Raw genomic sequence first — 11509 nt, forward strand, 5'->3', positions numbered from 1 at the left:
ACCCAGCCTTACCCATAATTTATTCCTAAAATCAGAGGGAAATGATAGCTGATTAACAAGGGTGTAGAAGCACCTAATCCTGATTGTAAGCCTAAAACTGACATTTCCTGAAAAGTTATCCCTCAGTTCTGATTGGTTGATTGGAATGATGTTCCAGGATCAACAAGGATGTTGATCCAGGAACATGTTGTACTTGGTCAAATCAGCTCACCTCCATCCCTAGAGGCTAGCCTCCCCTACCAGTTTTTTTTTCTCAACACTCCTCAGCGCTGAAAGTGAACACTCGATGCTGATTGGCTAATTTATTTTACCAACGGAGGCACGAGAGCTCAGCTCTCCCCAGGCCTCCCCCTCCCCTTCTCTATCACCTAGCGGTTGTAATTACATCAGCAGATTCGGCACATTCGAGATAGAAAAGCGGCGCTTTCCAACTTCAGTAACATGTTATCGTATTACAGCTGTGAAATTACAAACAAAAAATACACAATCTGAGACATGAACTGAAATTAATTGTGAATTTTATTAACATTAAATCATCCTCATCCCATTTTCACCTAAAAATTTTGGGGAAGCTGTGCCTCCCCTGCCTCCCCCGACGAGCCGCCACTGGTGAATAATGACTTACATTTGGATCTGTTCTCACACAAAACCACCATATGGCTTCGAATAAGCTGAAATATAGTACACAATTTGTTTGGACTACTTTGATGGTGCTTTTATAGTGTTTTTATGAATATTGATAGCTCATGGCCACTATGAACTTTTGTATGGAATAGAGCTGCATTAAGATTTGTAATTTGTAATTATTTTTTGTGTTCTGCAGAATAAAATAACAGCATACAGGTTTGAAATAAGTAAATATTGACATCATTTTCATTTTGGGGTGAGCTATCCTTTTAAGAGGTATATGATTCAAAGAAAGCATCCTCATTTACAGAACAAGAATTTTCTGCTTCAATACAGCACATTGCTGTGAATTTCATACAATTTCACTTCCAGGTAAATCTGATTGCCACAATGGGAACATTCAATACAGCAGCGCTGGTGGATGGAGTGCAAATCAATGGGGAAGGAGAGATGCATATTAGTTTTAAGAGCAGATCACTGGCCTCCCTGAACAGACAGCTAGAGTTTGTTACCTACACAAACACACGGTTCCATCCCAACATAGCAGACATAGGTGAGACCCCAGATTACATTCTTTCCGTCAAAAATACACTGTAAAAACAACCCTATAAACTCAATAAAACTGAGGTAGCAATTTGTTAGGGTAGATTTCATCCCATGGGTTGAGTAAAGACTACCTAAATTTAACAGCTTAACTGAACATTATCACAAACAGGTCTCTCTTTTTGCTCACAAACACATAAAATAACACTTAATTTCAACTTTTACTGTCCTGATCCAGCCCTACGCAATGCACAAAACTAAAATTCCACTGCACAGTTGCTACAACTCAACTCAACTCAAAAAAAAAAAAGTAAACTTCAGTTCTTATTTAGGTAGATTGAAGACAAACTAAATGTTCAGTGATTGTGTTGCTTTAACTCATTTTAATTAAGTAATTTGAGCAAAAAATCACTTTTACAGTGTGGCTATTTCCTTTAATGTGACAACAACCCAAAATGGAACAGCAGCAATTAGGTAATGAACGCAGATGTTTGAGTTATGTAAAAACAACAACAATGTATTATCTCATTGACTTGACTAAACAATGGGTTTGGAAATATGTTCTCTACCCCATCCTACAATGACAACAAACTGCAGCATGAGCAAACGGCTTCAGAATTACCTTTTGTGATGTACAGTAGCACTGAATGGTTTGTTCAAGTCAAATATCCATTACCTGGCCAGCATATGGTCACCCTTACAGCAGGTTCCTGTGATGGTGTTATAGAGTAGAATAATAAAATGATTAAACTATCCAAAGCACACAATGAATAAGGCAAGATCATCAAGATCAGGACATTAAAAAAAATTCAACTGAACGATGTTAAAATGCAGAAAAACTGTCAAAACTTTCTATTTATTTAGAATTATGTTTTATTTATGCCATAATACATGCTTATCTCTATATTCAGCAGTCTTTTTTGTGTATTTTTTTTAATTATATAACACTGTTCCTTTGTCTATGGCAGTACAATTTAAAGCAGGTATATTCCAGGCCTCCTTCACCATTAAGATCAGACATCCACCAATGCCTAAATTCTATAATCCTGGACCCAAAAGTGGTAAAACAAATATAATTAATAATAAATTCATAATAAAATGTATTGGAAATGTTACAATACTCATTTTTGATATGATCCTTCTTACAGAATATAATATAAGTACTCTGGTCACAATTGCCACAAAAACATTTATACGCTATGATAAACTTCAGGATTTGGTCAACAGCATTCGACAGTTCTACCCTACTATAACTATAGTGATAGCTGATGACACAAAGGAGCCTAAACCTGTAACTGGACCCTACATTGAGCATTATATCATGCCTTTTGGCAAGGTATGGTTGTTATATGTTTGTATTCTTACATATAAACTCAGCAAAGGTTATTTGAGCTATTATTTTTTCAGGACAAACAGATTTAAAGTGCCGTCTACTCCTCATTACAGGGCTGGTTTGCTGGTCGTAACCTGGCAGTCTCTCAAGTAACAACCAAATATGTGCTTTGGGTGGATGATGACTTTATTTTCACCTCAAGCACCAAACTGGAAAAAATGGTGGATATTTTGGAGAGAACAACTTTGGACCTGGTGAGAGTTTTTCAATACCAAGACAAATGTTCATGAAAATACAGTCTGTTCCGACCAGTCATCTTTTTACATGTAAAGTGATGAGGAATGTGACTAAGAAATTATGACATTTTAGGATCTAAATTTTTAATTTCCTTCCTCCCACATAAGCCACAAGTATAAGCCACTAACTGAATGTCAAGAAACAGCTTTACAAAATCTCTCAAACACTGGATGAAACATAGCTGTGCACACTTGTATCATGCTGCTGTGGGTTTGTCTTGCCGCTGGCTTAAAATTAGTAGAATTCCTCTTAGAGAACACAGCCTTATTAATAACACTGATTATCATATTAGTGCACTCTTAAATTATTAAACGTGCTATGGTGCACCAAGCAAGGGCTTACATTTGGAAGCAACTTCCTAATATTTCATACAGCAAAAAACTAAAGGTGACATGGCTGAAGAATAAACATGCACTGCAATGCATACATTTCTCACAACACAAAGCTTTTGAGTTGTTTGGTTGGTTGTGGCAACAAATGAGATTCAAATATAATGTAGAAAGCTGTAAGATGTAAAGGAGTGAGCAGGGGCATCATGCAGCTGGGGGTTAGTTAGTTACATGCCTCAACAAGCACCACAACATTCTTGTTTTGAATGTATTTTGACGTAAAGTCTGGTTCTATCAAACATACATTTACTTATGTTTGCACAGAACGTGCAGCATTAAAGTACTGCCAGCATCTAAACATAAAATATTGGCATATTAAACCGCAAATTATTACATATAACTTTACAGACTTACAAATTAATCCTTATGAATATTAAAATTGTGGCATTAACAATTTGTTTATTCAGTTATTATGTTTTCAATCGCATTTATTAAAGAAGTTTACTAATTTACTTAAAATAACTTTTTGTACTTCTTCTGCCAACTCGTTTCGAAGGATTACATAATGTTAAACAAGACTACACATTAAAACCTTAAAAGTAATGACATTTCTGCAAACGTTTAACCATTACTTATCATGTAATATTTATTTTGTTTGCGGTGGGACACAAAAGGTGTTTTCTCAGTCATGCTGCGACTGACAATAGAACCAATACACCAAAAAACGCAACATAAAATCACAAAAGGAACCGATTTTATTTGTGTGCTGTAATCCAAATCTTCAGAATCCACACAACTGCAAGGAACAGACCCAAATTCAAGCCTTAATTCTGTGATCTTCATCTCCATCCTCAGCAGCGACCTTATCGAAACCCTTGCTCATTACAAATTCAATTGCCGCTTCCAGAAGCTTTACCACAGGTATTATGGCAGTGATATCAAAAGCTCATTGGCTCTTGCCCATTATATGTTTACACGAAGACAAAATGTATCACAGTCCTCCGAGTGAGGCAACTTGCTTGAATGTGCATGACACATCTGTTTGTAAGAAATACTGATGAAATCGCATGAGCAATAGTTTCCCAGTCTTACTTACAGGGTGTGACTTTTCATCATAAAAAGTCAGTACCTCCCTTTAGATACACAACCTTGTGAGGGTGAATTCACTTAATTACTCAATTTTTGAGTAATTAGCTGTTTGCTACTTGATGGATGTGTAGTCATTTGAGAAGTATTAACACTAAAGACTTCTCAGGGTTTTGACAAAACAGTGAGACCTTCTTGTATAGTTGCTTTTTTGTCAGTTCACACCTTAGAAATCCATTACCCCCTTCTAGTTCACTGGTTATTATTGTTAACCAGTTCACTCTTGTGATGTCTAAACTTCATTTATTATATCAAAGCATTTTGCTCTGATGTGAACAGTTGCAGATAAACAGCAGGTTCACCAAACTGACAAGGCAGCATTAGATGTTATCGAAATTTGTTACCCTTTTCTAGTTAACACTCCATTGCATCTTTCTTGTTTTTCTACTTCTTTCTGTGCATTTCACTTTTACACTGCTCAAACCTGGCTTTATATACAACAAATATTATTAGCCTTCTATGACAGATTTGGATATAGGGGTCTGCTAAACAGAGGTGTAAAGAGTACCTGAAAACCACACTTGAGTAAAAGTACAGATACCTTACAGCGAAAATTTGTTACAAGTCACCAGTTACAAAACAACTTGAGTAAAAGTCTTAGAATATCTGATTTTAACAGTACTTAAGTATTTTACTCACACTGAATGTAGGCTCAAAGATGCACTAGTCCTCAACAACTAAGCGATGTGACAGTAAAAAACAAGAAACTGTTGATTTGTGAGAGCAATCACGTTTATTTTCTACAATCAAAATAAAACCAAACACCTCAAAATTCCAATAAATCAATGTCAACACAAACACAACCTTAAATGTCTACAGTCTCAGTAAAGCACAAGTGCTCAAAAGGGGCATAATTAAACCAATATCCTTCAAAAAGTTATCTTCAATATGACGGATAAATAAAATAATGTTAAGTAAAATTACAGTTTTTTTTTTAATTGCTTAGACACCAAAAGTGGTACTTGAGGCCCTCTCAGTGAAACCATTCTCTCATATACCTAATATTTAGACCAAGTCTGCAAAACTACAAGCACATTATATACTTTAAACTCAGTTTGCTTTTGTAAAAGAAACTTTTTGCAAAACTCCAAACACAGATCTCTACATTATACACATCATTCGAATCTAACAGCTCTTTAGTTTCATCTGGGAAACACTGCCATTGAAATGCCACACTCATTTACTGATGACCTACACCCAGTGATCATATGTGAAAATATTTATACATAATTTGTTCACTTAGAAATCAAAACTCAGTGTTTTGAGAAAGAAATAATTTTTACTCCCTTGCATTTCTGTTTATAGTCGCAGAAATACTGAAAAAGTTAGGTGCCATGCAAAATGTAATGAGTAATTGCATGACTCATTGCAAAGTTATTGGAGTAAAGAGTACATATATTGCTTCAAAAATGTAGTGAAGTAGAGAGTAAAAGTTGCTAATACCTTTGATACTCAGTAAAACAACAAAAAGATACTAACGTACCGTAACCAATTACATTTACTCAAATACTTTACACCACTGCTGCTAAATGAACAAATGTAAATGTACGTGCCCAATGTATGACCATAGCAATGCTTTTTGGACAGGTTGGTTGTCACAAAATGAGAACATATGTTGCATATATTGTCTCTTTTGGCATGAGCCATAATAGTGGAAATGTTCTACTGCAGTAAAAAGTGACAACTTGCCAAGTTTTCAATAGCCTATAAACATAAGCAATTGCATTGGTGCCTTATTACCTAATAATAAACAAGACTGTCTGGATGTAATCACAATTAACAAGAGTGACCTTCAGTTTAGACAATATTTCCAGTTGTTTGTCCGTTTATACCACTGCAGAGTTCCAAACACAGCGATAGCGGACTGGTTCCACGTCTTTGAGTAACACACAGTAGGCGCTGTTTCATTGAATGTACGAACCAGTTGAAACAATAATTCAAGGACTCACGCACAAATCCCAGTTGTTTTGTTTCTGAATGTATCTGTGTTTTTGAAAGAATAGTTTGAATAAATGATTCAATGACTCACTGGAGTAGACACTTGTTACCACATACCAGCGTAACGATGTAAATTGCAGAAAGGGTTACTAAGGGCTTGTCCAAATACCCAAACTTGTAGTCTTCTTGGCCACTTGAGAGCGTGTGCACACAACAGGAAGTAAATGCACAAAGCGTAGTGCCCTTAATGCAAACTAATCCACACTAGCTGCGTCTGAAATCTAGCGGGCGAAAAACATTATGTGACAAAAGAAGTATGTATGTCCGAATCCTCTTAAATGTCTACAGTCTCAGTAAAGCACAAGTGCTCAAAAAGGGCATAAGTAAACCAATATCATTAAAAAAGCTATTTTCAATATGACGGATAAATAAAATAATGTTAAGTAAAATTACAGTTTTTTTTAAAGGGGTCATATGACGCGATTTCAATATTTCCTTTCTCTTTGGAGTGTTACAAGCTCTTGGTGCATAAAGAAGATCTGTAAACTTCACGCTGTGGATCGCCGGATCGGCTTTCACCGTGGCCGAAGCGGAATCCAGCCCGGGGTCGTCACATGTGGTTTCGTCAAATCCGCCGGCCGCGCCATTCTCAAGCCCGCCTGCCTCCGCTCACTCAAGCCAGCCTCCACTCACTCTAGCCCACCGCCCTCCGCTCACTCTAGCCTGCCGTGTGTTTCGTTGTGAAAGCGAAAAATTGCTTAGACACGAAAAGTGGTACTTGAGGCCCTTTCAGTGAAACCATTCTCTCATATACCTAATCTTTAGACCAAGTCTGCAAAACTACAAGCACATTACATGCTTTAAACTGTTTGATATCGTAAAACAAACTTTTTGCAAAACACTACATTACACACATCATTCAAAACTAACAGCTCTTTTGTTTAATTTGGGAAACTGCCATTTTAATGCCAAACTCATTTACTGATGAGGCTATTACAAACTCCTGTGCACTCCACTGCACTCTGAACAAGCAAAGACACAAGAGAGTAGTGTTTTAAAATTTTTACATCTGTGTAGTTTGGCGTGTATGTGACGCATTATTTTATGCTTGTGTGTAGTTACTACACAAAAATGCCATTTTTAGAAGAGTTAAAATAGTTTTGAAAGAAGTGTTTGCTTTAAGATATGTGTGACGTTGTGACATGTTGTGTGTGTGTTTTGTGTGCAGAGATTTGAGAAACAGAGCCATAGTTTCAAAAACTGTGTAGGCGTATTTAAAAAACGGAAAAACTTCAAAGGTTTCTTGCACAAGGCGTGCTGGTTTCAGCCTCATCACTTGCTGCAGTCATGTCCTCATCTCGGATATAAAACACCAGCAATTCACAACTACCTGCTAATGCACTCACATAAAGAAGCCTTGTTGACAATTTTCGGTGAGTAAGGGCAAACTGCACAAGATGCCTTTAATGCCCTGTAGATGTCAATATTCCTTTTTTTGTCGCAGAAATACTGAAAAAGTTAGGTGCCATGCAAAATGTAATGAGTAATTGCATGACTCATTACAAAGTTATTGGAGTAGAGTACATATATTGCTTCAAAAATGTAGTGAAGTAGAGACTAAAAGTTGCTAATACCTTTGATACTCAGTAAAACAACAAAAAGATACTAATGTACAGTAACCAATTACAGGTTACTGGTTACAGGGGCTGGTTGGTTCACTTACGCCGGTGCTCGCGCTGGGGCTGGTGTTATTTGGATGCCGATTTTGGAAAGGTTTTGCTGGGATGGGCATTTAAAAAAATCTGAAATTCGCTTTTGCGCCATTATCTCCTTGTATTAAAGTTAATCTTGTTCGCATTCTGTATAGTTCATGTCTGATACCACGCGCCAGCGTCACGTGTTCATGAGGATTAGACTAATCATCCCATATAGAAAACATCACAAGTAAAATTAATCATGTTTATAAAGATAAACATGGGTTTATTATAGCCCACTTACAATTTACATTTCAGAGATCATTACAAATAAATTATTAAATGCTAAAACTGAATAAATTTAAATGAACAAACCTGGCGTTGCATTTGCAACCATGTGAAAACATGGGGTGCTGCAGCCCCCTCAGCACCCCTACGTCCCGCGTCCCTGACTGTATCTGTGTTTTTGAAAGAATAGTTTGAATAAATGATTCAATGACTCAATGGAGTAGACACTTGTTACCACACACCAGCGTAACGATGTAAATTGCAGAAAGGGTTACTAAGGGCTTGTCCAAATACCCAAACTTGTAGTCTTCTTGGCCACTTGAGTGCGTGTGCACACAACAGTAAGTAAATGCACAAAGCGAAGTGCCCTTAATGCAAAATAATCCACACTGGCTGCATCCGAAATCTAGCGGGCGTAAAACATTATGTGACAAAAGAAGTATGTATGTCCGAATTCACAGTACTCATAAAAGAGTAGGCAGAACATACCAGGATGGCCTACTACTTCCAGCGTGATTCTGAAATGTGTATACGATGGACACTTTACTATCCCGGCATGAGGCCACGAGAGAGGATTTATGAACATACTGTTTTTGCGGTTACGAAGTAATTAGGCTACTTATTCAAAAAAGTACCTACTCCAGAGAGAATGCGATTTCGCCACTATCTGAGACTATCTTGAATACCGCTCCGGATCGGAAATTGAGCGACTTTTTGCCGAGATCTCACAAGAGGTTGCTGAAACCTTTCCAGTGTAAGTTAAATATTAATAATTAGATATTACATATAATCTGTTATGGAGACTACTGAACAGACGTTTAGAAGTTTATTTTAAATATGAAAAGTATTGAAAATAAAAATAAAGCTCGCATGTTTACAACACAACATTTTTACAATTTCCACTTGAACATTTGGGCCAAACAGGCTACAGGAAATACGTCATGGAAGTGGTTAAGTGCAAAGACAGCAAGTGTGGGTATTTGGCTCTAAAAATACCAACCACGAGTGCACAGACATCCCCAGATAGCACATGTACGTCTGCAAGATGTCTGTTAAAGATCTCTTGATCTGGAAAGCATCTGCTTTGGACAAACATCTGAAAGACGTCTGTAAGATGTCAGTTTTACATACATTCTAAATCATAAACATCTTAAAGACATCTAATAGACGTCTATTTGACATCTAAAAGGAAACGTCCTATAGACGTATTGCAGATGAGCAAACACTCTAAAAAATACGTCTTGCAGATGTAAATGCAGACATCAAATAGACGTCTCCGAGATGTATGCGTGCCAGGGGCGGTTCTAGACCACAGTAACTGGGGGGGCCAGACAGGGGCCACTTGTGCTTTTAGGGGGCACGATTTTAAAATTGTTAGTTCTCCAGTAAAGTAGCCTAATAGTATTAATCTATTAACTTTGCATAAAAATTCGTCTTTTTACTTAAGTACCAGATATGGTCTCATACCATTAAATATATTTAATACGACTGACTTTGTATTTAATGTGAAGTTAATAAAAACATAGTAAGTTACTAATTAGCCTATAACACTTTCATTGTACAAAAAGAGAGCAAAGAACGTTTACACTATCAAAGAACATTTTCACTTCAGTCCAGCGAATTCAAGCTCTCTCAAACTCCCATAATAATCTCTAAAGCTGTTTACACTGTAAAATTAATATCTTACTTACATTCGTACATCTTCACTTTGTTGTTTCTGATGAGATCATTAGCCAGAGATTGCAGTCAGGCAGCGCGCGCAGTGACGAAACAGCGTGTTTCAGCGGTGACTCATCTGAACGCCTCTGATTGGTCTTTGTATTCATAAACTCAACATAATAGTATGGGATTGGTTATAATGTGCAGCGCTTTAAAAACGTGTGTGTCTCTGGCTCTGTGCCAGCCAGGGAATGCAGATTTGAATTTAGCTGCTGGAGATGTTTTTCTTTTTTTTATAGGCATAGTTTACAGGACAAACTGCGCATTTCACCCAAAATTGTTTGGTGTGATATGATTCCAAATTTAGGGGGGGCCAAGCTTGTTGGCAGGGGGGCACTGGTCCCCCCGCCCCAGAACCGCCCCTGAATCAGGGATCGCGACCAGAGTATGCCATGTTTAACTTATTAAGTGCTCCGGGTGTGTGTGTGTGTGTGTGTGTGTGTGTGTGCACTTGGATGTTTTAAATGCAGAGCACAAATTCAGAATATGGGTCACCATACTCGGCCACAAGTCACTTCACTTTCATTTGACAGTATCAGTCCTTTCATCAGTCCTTAAAATAAGTTTAATAAATATTATTATTAATGTAGAATTAACATATATGATATATTTAGAAATATAATAAAATATAATGTAATATAAATGTTCAAAAAAGATTATAAAAAACAAAACAAGTACGTCACGTGTACCTGTTGTGTTTGCACTGTGAGGTCGGGGGAGCTGTGAGAGAAGTGACGGGATACACTGCCACCTATCGACACATCATATCCACAGACGCAGGTGATGAAGAAGGGGATTGCTTACACATAAGGACGGGATTCCACCACGTTATCGAGGGATTTCCCAATTGTGTGGTTGCAGATGCCGTCATAAATTTCTTCATGGCTCGCACAGAAAAGATACGACAGGTGGGCTTTGACCCACGTCTGTCTCGGGTTGGCCATTTAGGTAAGAGGACTAATGCACATTTTATTATGCATGTATTTGACATTTGTGTGTGCGTTACTATGTCATTTTTGGTTCTTCTTTAGGATTTTTTATTGATGGGCTTGGCTCCCTCCATGTGAGCTCCTGTGATGATATTATTATCAGTCATGCATCGAAGATCAAGGCGATGTTGCCATGGGGACAGTCTGAGAGTGACAAAGTCTATTCCAAGTTCCGTTATGCTTCCCCTCAAGAGGCCTCTATGAGCGAATATGATCTTTATTATCTCAAGAATCATTTTAAATGTGTCACCAGTGACTAAATGTGGAATGTAAAAGCTTCTGCGAAGCACCTTCATTGCAGTCACTCGATAAAGAGACGACGAGCCTTTATAAAACAACGCCAGAAACAATGGATATGAATTGTGGACATGAACTGGGACATTAATTGTGCTTCATTTCGAAAAGAGTTCAGAGGTTAAAGGGTTAGTTCACCCAAAAATGAAAATTAGGCTGTGTTTTACTCACCCCAGAGCCATCCTAGGTGTACATGGGGGGCGGATGAAGTATGAGGTCGGCTTTGCGCATTGCAGCTCAGAAGTGACGCACGCGGAAACGCAGCGGAGAGATCAAAACAAAACAACGGTCACTAATTAGAAGTACAAATGG

General features: G+C 37.6%; 1 protein-coding gene and 1 long non-coding RNA gene across 2 annotated transcripts in view; one reads left to right on the forward strand and one right to left on the reverse strand.

Moving 5' to 3' along the window:
- Positions 1 to 11314, forward strand: part of LOC107695798 (beta-1,4 N-acetylgalactosaminyltransferase 1-like) — a 27164-nt gene extending 15850 nt beyond the window's left edge. The window contains exons 6-11 of the mRNA XM_016495848.1: positions 1000 to 1180; positions 2139 to 2231; positions 2319 to 2506; positions 2617 to 2757; positions 10625 to 10862; positions 10946 to 11314. Of these exons, the coding sequence (XP_016351334.1) occupies positions 1000 to 1180; positions 2139 to 2231; positions 2319 to 2506; positions 2617 to 2757; positions 10625 to 10862; positions 10946 to 11163 (1059 nt within the window). The 3' untranslated portion in view covers positions 11164 to 11314. The remainder of the gene's footprint in view (positions 1 to 999; positions 1181 to 2138; positions 2232 to 2318; positions 2507 to 2616; positions 2758 to 10624; positions 10863 to 10945) is intronic.
- LOC107695799 (uncharacterized) lies at positions 1365 to 5197 on the reverse strand. Its single transcript, XR_001635034.1, has 3 exons — positions 5136 to 5197; positions 4852 to 4858; positions 1365 to 1377 (listed from the first exon to the last, which is right to left on the reverse strand). It is a non-coding gene; the product is annotated as an uncharacterized LOC107695799 (long non-coding RNA).
- Positions 11315 to 11509: the final 195 nt, after the last annotated feature.

Source organism: Sinocyclocheilus anshuiensis, unplaced genomic scaffold (assembly GCF_001515605.1).
Source record: "Sinocyclocheilus anshuiensis isolate Anshui unplaced genomic scaffold, SAMN03320099.WGS_v1.1 scaffold234, whole genome shotgun sequence".
In the NCBI taxonomy this organism is placed as follows: Eukaryota; Metazoa; Chordata; class Actinopteri; order Cypriniformes; family Cyprinidae; genus Sinocyclocheilus; species Sinocyclocheilus anshuiensis.